The 14,330-nt window shown below is 61.0% G+C and overlaps 2 protein-coding genes across 5 annotated transcripts; one reads left to right on the forward strand and one right to left on the reverse strand.

The window, feature by feature from the left end:
• Position 1: 1 nt before the first annotated feature.
• On the forward strand, positions 2-8,438 carry PITPNM1 (phosphatidylinositol transfer protein membrane associated 1). Of its 2 annotated transcripts, none has more exons than XM_042881956.1 (23): positions 2-143; positions 1,018-1,232; positions 1,303-1,424; positions 2,261-2,482; positions 2,568-2,882; positions 3,085-3,180; positions 3,300-3,407; positions 3,515-3,576; positions 3,661-3,905; positions 4,056-4,245; positions 4,337-4,444; positions 4,523-4,653; positions 4,875-5,053; positions 5,325-5,495; positions 5,567-5,719; positions 5,840-5,988; positions 6,062-6,172; positions 6,322-6,438; positions 6,624-6,772; positions 6,883-7,032; positions 7,255-7,438; positions 7,512-7,640; positions 7,718-8,438. In XM_042881956.1, exons 1-23 carry the CDS (start codon positions 66-68, stop codon positions 7,967-7,969), a joined length of 3,636 nt encoding a protein of 1,211 aa, XP_042737890.1. In that variant the 5' UTR covers positions 2-65; the 3' UTR covers positions 7,970-8,438. The 2 variants fall into 2 exon arrangements, with proteins under 2 accessions (XP_042737890.1, XP_042737891.1); XM_042881957.1 differs by having other exon boundaries at positions 2-119.
• A 161-nt stretch (positions 8,439-8,599) lies between these two features.
• Positions 8,600-10,837, reverse strand: LOC122185840 (aryl hydrocarbon receptor interacting protein). Of its 3 annotated transcripts, none has more exons than XM_042881994.1 (6): positions 10,725-10,836; positions 10,445-10,624; positions 9,937-10,116; positions 9,680-9,856; positions 9,463-9,604; positions 8,600-9,385 (listed from the first exon to the last, which is right to left on the reverse strand). In XM_042881994.1, the coding sequence occupies exons 1-6, from the start codon at positions 10,812-10,814 to the stop codon at positions 9,180-9,182; spliced, it is 975 nt and encodes a 324-aa protein (XP_042737928.1). In that variant the 5' UTR covers positions 10,815-10,836; the 3' UTR covers positions 8,600-9,179. The 3 variants fall into 3 exon arrangements, with proteins under 3 accessions (XP_042737928.1, XP_042737927.1, XP_042737929.1); XM_042881993.1 differs by having other exon boundaries at positions 9,928-10,116; positions 10,725-10,835; XM_042881995.1 differs by having other exon boundaries at positions 9,227-9,385; positions 9,471-9,604; positions 9,928-10,116; positions 10,725-10,837.
• Between the last annotated feature and the right edge of the window lie 3,493 nt (positions 10,838-14,330).

Below are 14,330 nucleotides of genomic sequence, written 5' to 3' on the forward strand. Positions count from 1 at the left end.
GCCGGGGCCGGGTTAACGGCGGCGGGTCGCGGAGCCCCCTCGCCCCTTCCCCCAAACCCGGCGCCATGCTGATCAAGGAGTACCACATCCTGCTGCCCATGAGCCTGGAGGAGTACCAGGTAGCGCAGCTCTACATGATCCAGGTGCGGCTGGAGCCTGAGCCGCGGCCCGAGGCGGTCGCGTAAGGCCTGGGGAGCGGGTCGTGTGGGGTTTGTGTGGGGCCGGGGACCGTGTGGAGCCTGGGGGGGGTGCAGGAGCGTGCGGCTGAGAGTGCAGGTCAGGGGGTTCGAGGCTGAGGGATATGGGGGATGGTGCGGAGCTTGGGGGTTGGCGGTGATCTGGGGGACTCTTTGGGGTCTGGAGGTGTCCTATGGGGTCTGGGGGAGTGTGGGAGGATGGGGTTGAAAGTGAGGGTCAGAGCTGAGCTGGGGGCTGAGGGTTGTGGGGGTCTTGGGGGGGGGGGCGGGGGTTTATGGACTCCTGGGAACTACGGGAGCATGGGGCTGAGAGAGGGTCATAGGATTCAGAGCTGGAGGGACTGTTTGTGGATAATATGGAGCTTGGGGTTTGTATGGGATCCTGGGAGCTGTGTGGAATCTGGGGGAGTAGGGGAGTGTAGGTCTCGGGGTGGTTGGGGCTGAGGGGTATGGGGGAGTGCAGGGGTGTGGGGCTGAGGGTGGGGGTCAGATGTTGTGGGGTTTGAGGTCTGAGGTTGTGGGGGTTAAGAGTATAGAGATATGAGGGCAGTGTGGAGCCTGTGGGGTGCAGGAATGTGGGGCTGTGTATTAGGCTGTGAAGAGAGTGTGGGGCTGGGGGCCTGGGGTATGGAGTTGTGAAAATGGAGTGTGGAGGCATGGGGCTGAGCCTGTTTCTCAGAGTGCTGACTGAAGTGGGGCTCTTGGGAAAAGCTATGGGGCTGAGGTGGGGGTGCAGGGGGGGGGTGGGGTGGGGGGGACCTGGAGCCGGCAAGACAACAGGATCTGGGGTGTCGGGGCTCAGTCCATCCTCACCCTGCAGAAGAAAAGCCGGGAGGAATCAAGCGGTGAGGGCAGCGGGGTGGAGATCCTGGCCAACCGCCCCTACAGCGATGGCCCCGGTGGCAGCGGGCAGTATACCCACAAGATCTACCATGTGGGCTCCCACATCCCCAGCTGGTTTCGGGCCCTGCTGCCCAAAGCTGCGCTGCAGGTGGAGGAGGAGTCCTGGAATGCGTACCCCTACACCCGCACCAGGTGGGATTCCATGGGAATGTAGGCTGGGGGCTGCCCACTGGGCTCAGCCTAACCCCCATGCTTCCTATAGGTACACCTGTCCGTTTGTGGAGAAGTTCTCTATCGAAATTGAGACGTACTACCGGCCAGATGCTGGCCAGCAGACCAATATCTTCAACCTGAGTGCTGCTGAGAAGAGGCAGAGGATCTTGGGTGTGTGCAGCAGGGGCATGAGGCAGGATCTGGGGCTTTCTCTGCTGACCTTGTGCTGTAGGGACAGGTTAATTTATCCTTGTAGGGGAAACTGCCCATATCCTGAGCTCCCTGCTCAGTCCTGTGGATCAGCTGGAGACAGGGAGCTAGGGAATCATGTCCCCATTTTGTCTTCTGCTTCTCCTGCCCCCCCCAGGGCTTTGCAGAGTGTTGTTCCCCGTTCCCAGCCGTCCTGGAGCAGACTGTTCCCCACAGGGACATGTTTTGTCCCCCGTTGCTGCCTGTTCCCATTCCTGGCAGTGTCGACATGGTTGTTTTGGGCGCTGGAGCGCAGCGCGTCATGCTCTACTCCTAAAATGGAGGCCTAAAATAGGCACTCGGAGGAAATGATTCATCTGACCTATTTCTCTCATTGGCTCTCGCAGCACTGGGGATGTCCGGCTGGGACGCTGGTGGCACAGCCAAGGCAGGGGACAAATTTTGTCCCTACCGCCATCACCAGCAGGCAGTGAGCAGAGTTCTGAGCTGCCTTGTTTGGCCTTGTCCTCGGCACACCCCCCCGTGCCCCTGGGGTCACCGCTGCCGTTCTCCAGCTGCCAAATCCCCACGCTAATGCGCCTATGTGTGTCAGCCCGGCTCTTAGCCTGGCCACCCCCACTCCTGCCTCCACCTCTCACTGCTGCTTCTTGAGGCAGCGGGTCTGGCCCCAGTGTGAGGACAGTCCCCAGAGGCTCAAGGGGACAGAGAGACGTCCCATCTTTGGGCACACGGTGTGCGGAAATGATTCGCAGGGCACTGCCAGTCTTATCCCTCACCCTTTTTTCCTTCTACCCCAGACACCATCGACATTGTGCGTGACCCCATATCCCCTGGAGAGTATAAACCCGAGGAGGACCCCAAACTCTACCGCTCAGCCAAGACTGGCCGGGGCCCACTGGGGGATAACTGGCTGGAGGCAGCCAGCAGCGGGCCGCTGATGTGTGCCTACAAGCTGTGCAAGGTGGAGTTCCGCTACTGGGGGATGCAGTCCAAGATTGAGCAGTTCATCCATGATGTTGGTGAGCGTGGGGCGATGGCGGTGAGCCCGAGCCCTGGGATGGTGGGTTTTTGGGGGTCATACCTTACTCACTCCCCCTGCTTCAGGCTTGCGTAAAGTGATGCTGCGTGCCCACCGCCAGGCCTGGTGCTGGCAGGATGAGTGGACTGACCTGACCATGGAGGACATCCGGCAGCTGGAGGAGGAGACGGCGCGGATGCTGGCACAGAAAATGGCCAAGTGTGGTGAGGCTGAGGAGCCCTCCACTGCGGGGCCCAGCCCTGAGGGGCGGCCAGAGCCAGGAGGTGCCAGCAGGCAAGAGGGCACTGAAGCTCAGGGGACTGCCGACATCTCCCCTGATGACAGCTTTGCCAAGCAGTGGTCCACATCTTCGCGTTCTTCCTACTCTTCTCAGCACGGAGGTGAGAACGGGAGGAATGAGGGACCCCTGGGTCCTGTGGCTGCTGCTGTTCTCTGGCAGAGGTGCATCAGGACCCTTCTTTCCTACCCCAGAGCGTGGCTTTGGATGTCCCAAAGCTCTGGGTGGCTCTGGGTGCGTGAGCAGCACTGTTGGGCACGAGCAGGGGCTCGCTGCCTTCGGTGCTGACCCTGTGCTTCTGGCAGGTGGTGTGTCTCCTCAGAGCCTGTCTGAGTGGCGTATGCAGAACATTGCCCGTGACTCCGAGAACAGCTCTGAGGAGGAGTTCTTTGATGCCCACGGTATGGCAGAACAGCCCCACAGCACAGCAGTGTGCTAGATTTGCCCTGTTGGGTTTCAGTGGGGCACAGGGGTATGGACTGTGCTTGGCTCACCCATTGCCCCCTCCCTGCCATCACAGAGGATCTGTCGGACAGCGATGAGGTCTTTGCCAAGGAGATGACCAAGTGGAGCTCCAATGACTTCTTGGACACGCTGGAGCGGCCAGCAGAGCTGGATGAGAATCTGGGTAAGCAGGATGTGTTCAACCTACCCAAGCCCAGGGTGGGCATCCCAAGGTGGGGCTGACCCCTGCATGGACACCCCAGCTTGCTCACCGTTGATGTGTGCTTGCAGGGGAGGAACACAGCACCTCCAGGGCAGATGGCAAAGAACAGCCAGCAGCCAGCTTCTCTGAGGTGTGTGAGCTGCTCACCCCATCCCTTGTAGCCCCCGGCTGTGTCCCTGGCATGGGTGCAGACAGGAGTGCTCTCCTCCTGCAGGGCGGCTTGGCCGAGAGCACGGTGCAGGCGTGCCGGATCCACGTGCTCTTCCTCATACTCCACAGTGGCAACATCCTGGACCAGGGAGGGGGAGAGCTGGGCTCCAAGCAGGCGGACGTGCAGACGTTGGCTGCCACCTTTGATGCTGTCACCCGTGTCCACTTCCCTGAGGCACTGGGACATGTGGCATTGCGCCTGGTGCCCTGCCCGCCCATCTGTGCCGCTGCCTATGCATTGGTCTCCAAGTGAGGATGGAGAGAGAGGGCTGTCCCCACTCAAGCCACCCCAGGAGGGAGGTGGTGGGCTCAGAGAGGGGTTTCACAGAGAAGTGAGCATCGCGGGATGGGTTAGGGACATGGGGTAGCCCTGCTGACCCGTCCTCATGTCTCCCCCAGGCTCAGCCCTTACAGCCATGACCGGGACAGCCTGTCCAGCAGTCAGGACCACATCCCACTGGCGGCCCTCCCGCTGCTGGCCACCTCCTCAGGGAGCTACCAGCATGCTGTGGGCAACGTCATCACCCGTGCCAACCAGGCCTATGCCGCCTTCCTGCACTCTGCTGAGGGCACCGGCTTCTGTGGCCAGGTGAGAGAGGCAGGGGGGCTTAGGAAAGGCTTTGCCCTGGATTCTGGCTGGGGCTTGGCTCCCACTGGGATGATTTTTCTGCTGTCTGCAGGTAGTGCTGCTCGGGGACTGTGTGGGAGGCATCCTGGGCTTCGATGTGCTGTGCCAAAGCCGGACAGGTGCTGGGGGCAGCCGGAGCAGCAGCCGCCGTGGCAGCCTGGTGGGTGCCTCTTTTTTAAAGCTATTGACCATCTTGGCAGCATCTGGCTGCTTGCTGATTCTTCTTGTCCACCCACAGAGCACAGAGCCCATTTCCCCTGAACTGTGCGGCACCCGGGATCCGCTGGCTGACGGGGCGGACACAGCAATGGGGTTGGGCCAAGCCAGCCCCGAGCCAGGGGACGGCCAACATCCAGGTTCCTCGTGCAGGTGAGAGCAAGGGGCCTGTGGGAGTGCCAGCACCCTCCATACAAACTTTGTGCTTTATGTGAACGATGAATTCCCCATCTGTGCCTGGAGGAAGCATTGCACAGGTGCAGCAGTGCCGTGCTGGGGCTCCCCTGCTCGCAGCAGCTCCTCTGGGCTATACGGGCTGTGGCGGGCGCCCTGCAGCACTGTCATTCCTGTGCCCACTGGCTCTGCTCTTGCAGCCCACAGCCTGGCGATGCCCCACTGGAGGCAGAGGCACCACGGAACAGTGCTGCAGCACAGGATGGGGCAGAGAGCACCAGCACCCGCCTTGACTTTAAGGTATCCGGCTTCTTCCTCTTCGGCTCCCCGCTGGGGCTGGTGCTCGCGCTGCGCAAGACCGTCATGCCTGCTCTGGATGGTGAGGAGCCCCACTGGCTGCGGTGCGAGCCCCCACACCTCCCCGTGGGGCTCAAGCCCTTGTCCTCCCCAAACAGCTCTGCTTGAGTTTTTCATGCTGTGGCTGTACCCATCTCAGTGTTGGCGCATGCCTTGAGCGTCCCCTCTGTGCCACTGGTCTCCTGGCTTTCTCTCCTCATCCTCTCCTCCCACTGGGTCCTGCTTTCGACTCCCTGTATCCTCAGCCTTCCTGACTGCGCGTCGCCCTGCCCTGACCGCTTTCTTTGCCCCAGTGGCCCAGCTGCGTCCTGCCTGTGAGCAGATCTACAACCTCTTCCACGCCGCTGACCCCTGCGCCTCCCGCCTGGAGCCCCTCCTGGCCAAAGCCTTCCACGCCGTGCCGCCGCTCAATGTGCCCCGCTACCAGAAGTACCCCCTGGGCGACGGCACTTCCTCCCTGCTGGGTGAGTGGTCTTGGGGGCTGGCATCCCCACAGTGGGGGGCTATGGATGGCCTGACTCGGTGCTGTCTGCAGCGGAGGCCCTGCAGATGCACTCTGCCCTCTTCCTGCCCGAGGTGGACCTGGCTGCTCCCCCCACTCCCACCGGCAGCTTTGGGGGGGGCTTCTGGAGGGGAAGCGAGCCAGGAGACCCCCCTACACCTGCCAGCACCAGCGAAGTCGTCAAGAGTGAGTGCCATCACCAGCATCCATAGGCACTAGAGGGGCTAGAGTGGCTCAAGCCCCTGAAATGGGGCCAGGCTGGGGGGGTAAGGCTCAGGGATGGACTAACTGGAGCTCTCTGCACAGTCCTGGAGCGCTGGTGGGGCCTGAAGCGCATTGACTACTCGCTGTACTGCCCTGATGCTCTGACTGCCTTCCCCACCATCACCCTGCCTCACCTCTTCCACGCCAGCTACTGGGAGTCCTCCGATGTGGTGGCCTTCATCCTGCGCCAGGTAGGGCACACGTGGCAGGGTGGGCAGCGCACTCAGCCAGTGAGGGCTGAGCCGTGCATTGTCCCCTGGCCAGGTGATGGAGAAGGAGGGCCCGCAGCCGGCCGAGAGTGAGGAGAGCTCCATCTACAGCCCCGCGTTCCCCCGGGAGAAGTGGCAGCGCAAGCGCACCCAAGTGAAGATCCGGGTATGGGTAACCCTGCATGGGGCTCGAGCTGTCCCCAGGTGCTGTGATGCAGCCAGGAGGGTTTGCTCCCATCCTGGTAGACTCCCATGTGCTACTTCTGGGGGCTGTTCTGGTTGCCATGTGCTGCTGAGCTGTGTGTGTCCCTGCAGAACGTGACAGCCAACCACCGGGCCAGCGACGTCATCGTGTGTGAGGGCAAAGCGCAGGTCCTCAGTGGGCGCTTCATGTATGGCCCCCTGGATGTGGTGACATTGACGGGAGAGAAGGTACTGCGGGGACGTTCCCGGGGCCCTGGTGAACGGCAGGGACACCAAGGAGGGGACAGTCCTCATGTTAACTGTGCCTAAATGGAAGGGCTTAGGGACCAGGACTCCATAGGACCTTGTGGGATGGTGGGAGAGGATAGTGATGTTTTTCAGACTGGGACTATGGTATTTTTGCCTTTACTCAGGTGGACATCTACATCATGACGCAGCCGCTGTCAGGGAAGTGGCTGTACTACGGCACGGAGGTGACGAGCGGCAGCGGACGCCTAACCTTCACCATCCCTCAGGACAAGGCCCTGGCCATTGGCATCTACCCTGTGCGCATGGTGGTCAGGTGAGATGTTGGCCATGTGCTTCTAGTGGGGTCACCTCAGCCACCTCCCCTCCCGTGGGCTGAGGGAGGTGACAGCGCCAAGTCTGAGCCTCGCTGCTGTTCCATCCCAGGGGTGACCACAGCTACGCGGAGGCGTACCTGACAGTGGTGGCCCGGGGCACTGAGTCAGTGGTGTTCAGCATCGATGGTTCCTTCACTGCCAGCGTCTCCATCATGGGCAGTGACCCCAAAGTGCGGGCGGGAGCTGTCGATGTTGTACGGTAAGTGCTCTTCTTACAAGGACAGCCAGCTTTGTGCGGCGACAACCCCATGGGAGCACCAGATCCATCTCAGGGTGTCCTGCTGTGATGTGACACAGTTTGGTCTGCAGACCAAAGTTTTGGAACCTGCTCAGTTAGCTTGGGAGGTGCACGGTGGCTTCCAACCCACTTTTCACGTGGACCCTGGTGACAGAATGTATCATATGTGCCCTGGTGTACCAGGCACTGGCAGGACTCGGGTTACATGATCATCTACGTGACGGGGCGCCCTGACATGCAGAAGCACCGCGTGGTGGCCTGGCTCTCCCAGCACAACTTCCCCCACGGTGCTGTCTCCTTCTGCGATGGACTCACCCACGACCCCCTCCGCCAGAAAGCAGCCTTCCTGCAGAGCCTGCGCTCCGAGGTGGGGCTGGGATGCTGACCCCAGGGTGGTGGGGAGGCTCTGTCTCCACCCTCATGCTCCTCTCCTTGTGCAGGCAGAGATAGCCATCGTCGCTGGCTATGGCTCCACCAAGGACGTCTCCGTCTACAGCTCCCTCGGGCTGGCACCAGCACACATCTACATCGTGGGCCGTGCTGTCAAGAAGTTCCACAACCAGTGCCAGGTGGGGCAGCAGGGCTGGGGCTGCTGGAGGGATGCCTTGCCCTCACTGGGGTCTCACACTGTCCCTGCATCTCTCAGTTCCTGTCTGAGGGCTACGTAGCCCACCTGGCCCAGCTGGAGGCTGCTGCCCTAGTGCACTCACCCAAAGGACCCCCTCGGCCTGTGCTGGGCAAAGGCACCTACGGCTGCCCGGCGCCCGTCGACTTCCTCCGCAAGCAGAGCCAGCTCCTGCGCTCACGGGGCTCCAGCCAGGCAGAGCGAGACGGGGGCCCCCTGCCTGCCCGTGGCAAGCCCCGCAGTGTCAGCCTCAAGCTGGAGGGCGAGGAGTGAACCCCTGCCATTTTGCCCGCTCCCGGACACTGCCTTTGTTTTCCAACGTGGAGCTGGAGCTGAAAGTGAGGAAGGTGCTGCACTCTGAAACTGTGGGGCACAGCCACACTGCTCTGAGCCACCCCGGGGGGTGGACAGACCCCCTCTGGGCTGAGCCCCCCGGGTCCTGCCTGCTGCCCCCCAGCTCTGCCTCTACCCTTCTGCCCCAATACCTACTGGCAGTGCCCTGCAGGGTCTGCCACCCAGCCAGTTCTGGGGTTTGGGGTGCTGCCCCCAGGCTCCCATTCACCTTTCTCTGCCCCAGGTGTAAGTGGTGGTGGGCAGGCACTGAGCCTCCTCCCTGCACCCTTGTATTTATTTCTGTTCAGTGTTGTGGGGGCAAGGGAAAGGGTGAGATTAAAAAAAAAAACAACAAGGTTCTTCTGTTCTGTTTGTTTCATTGTGAAATAAAGCGATGTAAAGCAGAGCTGCTGGGGCTGCCTGTCTGCTCTGTACTCCCACAGCCTCAGGGTGATGCTGGCCCAGGGCCCAACAGGTGTAATGGAGGGTGGTAGCACCCAACTGCTCTTATTTGCCCTTTGGTTTTACTTGGTTATCTCTAACAGCACTTTTTCTACGTGACCAGATGTCTTTCTATGATGAGTTTTACTTGTGTTTATCTCGGTATAGCATGATCATGGCTTTATATACGCAGTGGAAACCAGTAGTTCAGATAAAAAGTTTACAGCTCTGTTGTGGTGCAGTACAGAGGAAACGCAGCTGCAAGCTGGCAGCGGCAGCCTTGCGAAGTGGCAATGCAGGATGTGGCATGGAAGGGAAGGGATGGGGCACAGCCTTGGCACTGGAGCTCTTGCAGTCAGTCATTAATGGGCTCACCTAGACCCACGCAGCACAGCTCAGCCCAACAGAAAGGATAAAAACCAAACAGGGAATAAAAAGCAGCATGGAAGAGCGTTGGCCTGGGCTCATTTCCTCCACTGGGTTCCCCACCGTTGTGCCGCGGGGCGCAGTCTGGGGCTCAGTGAGGAGATCCATGCTTCTGTTGCCATCCAATGGCCCAGCACTCAACACTGCGCCTTCTGCGCCGCGCCGAAATCCCACGTGCCTTCCGCTGACTTCCAATAAACGTTGTATTAAACATTAATAAACATGGAAAACCATTCCACATGTGGAATATCTAACAGAACTGGCCCGGAGAGCATGGCGGGCTCTACTGGGAGAAGATGCCCTTGAAGCGGATCTTGTCCTCTGCATCCTTCTGGCGCAGGCGCACCTCCAGGCTGCGCAGCTCCTTGCTGACCACAGGGCGCAGTGAGGGGTCCAGTGCCAGCACCTTGGCGAAGTCAGCCTGCGCCTCGGCCACATTCCACACGGCCGCGTGAGCTTTGCCCCGCTTGAAGTAGGCTTTGACGTTGTCTGTGGGGAAGGAAACATCAGCTGGGGAGCACGCGGGCCTCCCTGGTGCACTGCATGCAGCCGGCACGGCTCCTTACCCTCGTACTTGTTGAGGATGGAGGAGCAGTGGTCCAGCACCTCATAGTACTCCTCACTCTGCAGCTTGCACTGGCAGTAGTTCAATAGCAGTGGGGTGATCTTCTGGTCCAGCTCAATCCAGTCTGGAGAGCCGGGCTGCTCCTGTAGAACAGGAGGGCAGAGTGAGCCCCAGTGCTGACAAAAGGATGGCGAAACCCCAAGGGGTGGGGAGCCCACCTTCATCTGCAGGTTCTTGAGGCAGGCGATGGCGTCGTAGTACTTGGTGGCTGCCTCCTGCACCTTGCCCTGACGGTACAGCTCATTGCCCTCCTGGTGGATCAAGGGCACGGCCTGCAGCTTCTCCTCATCCGTCATGGCCCAGGGGTCCTGCTGGTAGGAGCCAGGCTCCTCCACCTGCACGCACACGGTCAAAGGCTGCGGTGGGGCACAGCCCATCGGCACCGTGACCCCAGGGCCCCGCTCACCTTGAGCACCTCGATGTCGAAGATGAGGGGCTGGGGGTTCTTTTGCAGCTCGTCCAGGTCGGGGTAGCCCAGCGAGTAGTGCTCGTGCAGCTGGGCAATGCTGCAGCAGTGCCGCTGCCCCTCCAGAGGGTCCTTCCCCGCCGCGATGTTGCGCAGGCTCTTGGCCACCAGGGGGTACAGCACCACGTGCTGAGGGCAAGGGGGGCTCAGGGGGCAGGCATGGGGCCAAGAGGAGGCCTACGTGGAGGTCACGGCCCCTCTGCATCAAGCCACGCCCCCGTGATAAAACCACGCCCACCCGTCGCAAACCACGCCCCCAACAGCGCGAAATAACACCGCTCAGCACCAAGCAACGCCCCCTTCAGCGAACCACGCCCCTTAATGAGCAAACCCCGCGGCAAACCACGCCCACAAACAGCAAAGCCCCGCCCTCCACTGACCAGACCACGCCTCCGTCGACCAAACGGCGCCCCCCGCTAAGCCCCGCCCCCCGACGCCCCGCCCCTTCCGGCCGCACCTTGGACTCGCAGCGGAAGCGGGCGCGCTCGCCGGGCCGCATGGTGCGCAGTATCGCCTCCCACACAGGCAGCTTGAACTTCTTTCCGGCGATCAGCTCCATGGGCTTGCCCCGCGCTCGGCTGTCATCCAGCACCGTCTCCTCGGGTTCGCACCGCAGCGTCCGGTAGTGGAAGGTGGCCTGAGTGTAGGCCGCGCGTCACCATGACGACCGGCTCCGCTCCGGCGCATGCGCGCCGCCTTCCCCCCCCCGCCCCCCCGCCCTGCGGCGCGGCGCTGACCTTGGTGCCGTCGCGGAAGTCGGGCAGCGGCCCGGTGCCCTCCCGCAGCACCTCCTTGTGCACGCCGTCCGCCCGCAGCTGCTCCGCCATCGTCCGTCGCTTCCGCCGTCCTTCGGCCGCTTCCGGAGAACGAAGGCTGCGCCACAGCGCCGGCTGGTGGCGGGAGGTGCGCGCGGCTCCTCCCCGCGGGGTGGTTCGGCCCTGGGCTGCGCCGTGCTTTTCCCGCTGAGAACGTTGCCCATGGTGGCGGACGGCCTCGCTCCGCACCAGGTCCGGTGCTCCAGATGGGGTCTCACGAGCGGGGCAGTCACCTCCCTGCCTGCTGCCACCCCTCTGTTGATACAGCCCATGATACCGTTGGCTGTAAGGGCTGCAAGCACACACTGCTGCCTCATGTCCAGCCTCTTGTCCTCCACAACCCAAACGTCCTCCTCCACAGGGCTGCTCTCACTGAGTTCTTCTCCCAGTCTGCGTGCATATCTAGGATTGCCCTGACCCGAGTGCAGCACTCTGTGCTTCGCCTTGTTGAACTCTGTTAGGTTCACATGGCGCCACTTCTCAGTCCTGACCAGGTCCCTCCAGATGGCATCTCTTCTGTTGTATCACTTCCCGAGGGGTGCTGGACAGACAGAGTAAAATCAGGATGCTAAGTTTTAGGAAAGCCAACTTCCAGCTCTTCAGGGATTTAAACAACAGAACACCCTGCAAATCTGTCCTCATGAGCAAGAATACGGAACAGAGCTGGCAGACCTCCAGGGAAGCTCTCTGTCCCCAGTGCAGCAAGTCAGGAAACATAGGCAAGAGACCAGTGTGGCTGGGGCTGCTCAGGCCAAGCAGAAGAGGCTCAGAATATCCATCAGCACTGAGGCCCATTTGGAGCTGTGGGGCAGGAAGCGCAGAGAGGAAACGGCGGGGCAGCGCAGCAGATGGCCAGGTTTCACTTTTGGAAGTGGCCGCCTGTGCTCCGTGCCGTCATCTTGTCAGGACGGGATCTCTGATAAAGCAGAATTGATTCGCAATTGCAATGGCGGCGTCCCACAAGCAGGAGCACGCCTATGGACACGCCGTGACAGCCTTTAGACCCTGTTTGCTCCCCCTTGCCTCCCCCCTCCCCTGTTTCCCCACTGGCTGGGTACTCCAGGTGCACAACCTTCTCAGAAGGTTGACATTTGCTATTGACTTGTGAAGTTATTTGTTACCTGGTGTCAGTCAGCAGCCATCCTGTTGTTTCCAAGATGTCTCGGTGCTCTCCTTGTCCTGTTGATGTGGCGACTTTCTTTAAAGTCTTCGTTGAACAAAGAGCACTGGGGGATGATGTCAGGCCTTCCCATGTCTCTTCAGGCGCTTCCTCGGGCAGGCCATCACTTGTTGTCTGGTTTGCTCTCGTGCAGGATATTCTTGTGGTGTGTCTGACAAAATATACATCTCTACACCTCTATACAGAGTGTGCGTTCCTGGGAAGGTTCGTCTGGAGGATCAGTGATGTAAACTTCTCCAGCTCTGGAGCCCTCCTTTGGACACTCTCGCCTAGCATCTCATGGAGTGGCAGCCCAAGCTGCACCCAGCGCTGGAGGCGAGGCCGCACAGCACAGAGCAGAGCGGGACAGCCACTTCCCTGGCCTGGCAGTGCTGGGCCTGACGCAGCCCAGGGTACGGTTGAGCCTTCTGACTGCCAGGCGCACTGCCGGCTCAGATTCCATTGGCCGTCAAACCAGATCCCTTTTTGCCAGGCTGCGCTCCAGAACTTCCCCCCTGATGTCTGCACACAGAGCCAGGGCACCCCATCCCAGGTGCAGAACCCAGCGCTCGCCCTTCTTCGTGCAGATGGGAACACCCTCATTTTGTCCAGATCTCAAGGCAAGGCCTCTTTATCCTCAAGGAGGTCCAAACTCCTCCCAGCTTAGCATCATCCACAAATTGATTGATACAACTAACAGATCTTTATTGGAATCAACATTAAAAACAAGATAGAGAAATGGCCTTAAAATGGAGCCCTGCAGAATCCCAGTGGTGACACATAGGGCAACTGTCAGGACAAGTCACCCAGTCCTCCAGTGCAGCCATGTTTTAGATGTCAAGGGACATTCTAAGGCATGCATAGCCAAGGCTTTATGATGCCATGAGCCACCTCCCTGACAAAAGCACTAAATATGGGAAACCTGGCAACAGAACACCAGCTGTGATGCAAGGCAGCCAGCCAATAAAGGCAGGCAGGGGCCACAATTCCAGCAGACGCAATCAGGGACCACGACTCCAGCCAGCCATCCAAGGTAGGTAGGAGGGGGCCTCGACTCCAGCCAACGCAAGCAGGGACCACGACTCCAGCCAGCCATCCGTGGTACGCAGGCGGGGGCCTTGACTCCAGCCAACGCAAGCAGGGACCACAACTTCAGTCAGGCAGCCAAGGCAAGCACGCACGGACCACGACTCCAGCCAACCCAAGCAGGGGCCACGACTCCAGCCAGCCAGGCAGCCAAGGCAGGCAGGGGCCACAACTCCAGCCAGGCAGCCAAGGCAGGCAGGCAGGGATGACGACTCCAGCTGACGCAAGCAGGGACCCCAATGCCAGCCAGGCAGCCAGCCAAGGCAGGCAGGGGCCTGGACTCCAGCGAGCCAGATAGCCAAGGCAGACAGGCAGGCACCACGAGACCAGCCGACACAAGCACGGACCACGACTGCAGCTGACAAAAGCAGGGACCATGACTCCAGCCGACCCAAGCAGGGACCACGAGACCAGCCAGCCAGCCAGCCAGCCAAGGCAGGCAGGCAGGGGCCACGACTCCAGCCAGCCAGCCAAGGCAGGCAGGCAGGGGCCGGGACTCCAGCCAGCCAGCCAGCCAAGGCAGGCAGGCAGGCAGGGGCCGGGACTCCAGCCAGCCAGCAAGGCAGGCAGGCAGGGATCAGGAAGGGGCTGTGATGGCAGCCAGGATGGAAAATAATAAAATAAAGTAATAAAAAATGAATTGGTCTTGTCTAATAACAAGTCAACTTCTCGGAGTGGGTGCAGATGAGGGCCAATAAGATGATCAGAGGGCTGGAGCACCTCTCCTAAGCAGAAAGGTTGAAGGAACTGGGCTTGTGCATCCCCATACCACCACACTGTGGCAACGCAGGTGTCCCGGAGGCTGTGTGTGGTCGGTGCTGACGCCAGGTCCTCGTGAGTGGAACTGCCCCATGCCTGCCTGCATCGAAGGGGGGGCAATGGGGCCACACACCTGCGGGCGGGTACGACCCTGTGCTGTGTGCCCCTGCCTTGGGCACGGGGACCTCGTTGGCCCAGGGGGTCAAAGAACAGGAGTGGGTGTGCAGAGCGAGGCCCCATCTGGGGATGCTTCTGTCCCAGCCCCTGCTGTGGGACACGCAACGCCGGGTCCTGGTGGCTGCCCTTGGGGATGTGCGGGCACCGAGCCCCCCCAGCAGGGCTGTTCGAGGGCTGAAGCGGAGCTCAGCCTCATATTTGGGCATAGTGCAAGTTATTGGTGGCTGTTGGCAGATAACCCGGCTGATAACGGCTGCGAGGGGCCTCCGCTGCACCCATTGGCTCCTGGCAGCGGGGGCTGCCTATATCTACCCTCCCGGCCCAGGCTGTCAGGTCTGTGGGGTGGG

Source organism: Lagopus leucura, unplaced genomic scaffold (assembly GCF_019238085.1).
Source record: "Lagopus leucura isolate 7727_CA_CO unplaced genomic scaffold, USGS_WTPT01 Super-Scaffold_100033, whole genome shotgun sequence".
NCBI lineage: Eukaryota > Metazoa > Chordata > Aves > Galliformes > Phasianidae > Lagopus > Lagopus leucura.

Coding starts and splice junctions, on each gene's coding strand:
- PITPNM1 (XM_042881956.1), top strand. CDS start 66: ATGCTGATCAAGGAGTACCACATCCTGCTGCCCATGAGCCTGGAGGAG. Junction 1,233..1,302: donor TACCCCTACACCCGCACCAG/GTGGGATTCCAT, acceptor TGCTTCCTATAG/GTACACCTGTCCGTTTGTGG. Junction 3,906..4,055: donor GCCTATGCATTGGTCTCCAA/GTGAGGATGGAG, acceptor TGTCTCCCCCAG/GCTCAGCCCTTACAGCCATG.
- LOC122185840 (XM_042881993.1), bottom strand. CDS start 10,814: ATGGCGGAGCAGCTGCGGGCGGACGGCGTGCACAAGGAGGTGCTGCGG. Junction 10,625..10,724: donor ACTTCCGCGACGGCACCAAG/GTCAGCGCCGCG, acceptor GCCTACACTCAG/GCCACCTTCCACTACCGGAC. Junction 9,605..9,679: donor TCAAGAACCTGCAGATGAAG/GTGGGCTCCCCA, acceptor CCTGTTCTACAG/GAGCAGCCCGGCTCTCCAGA.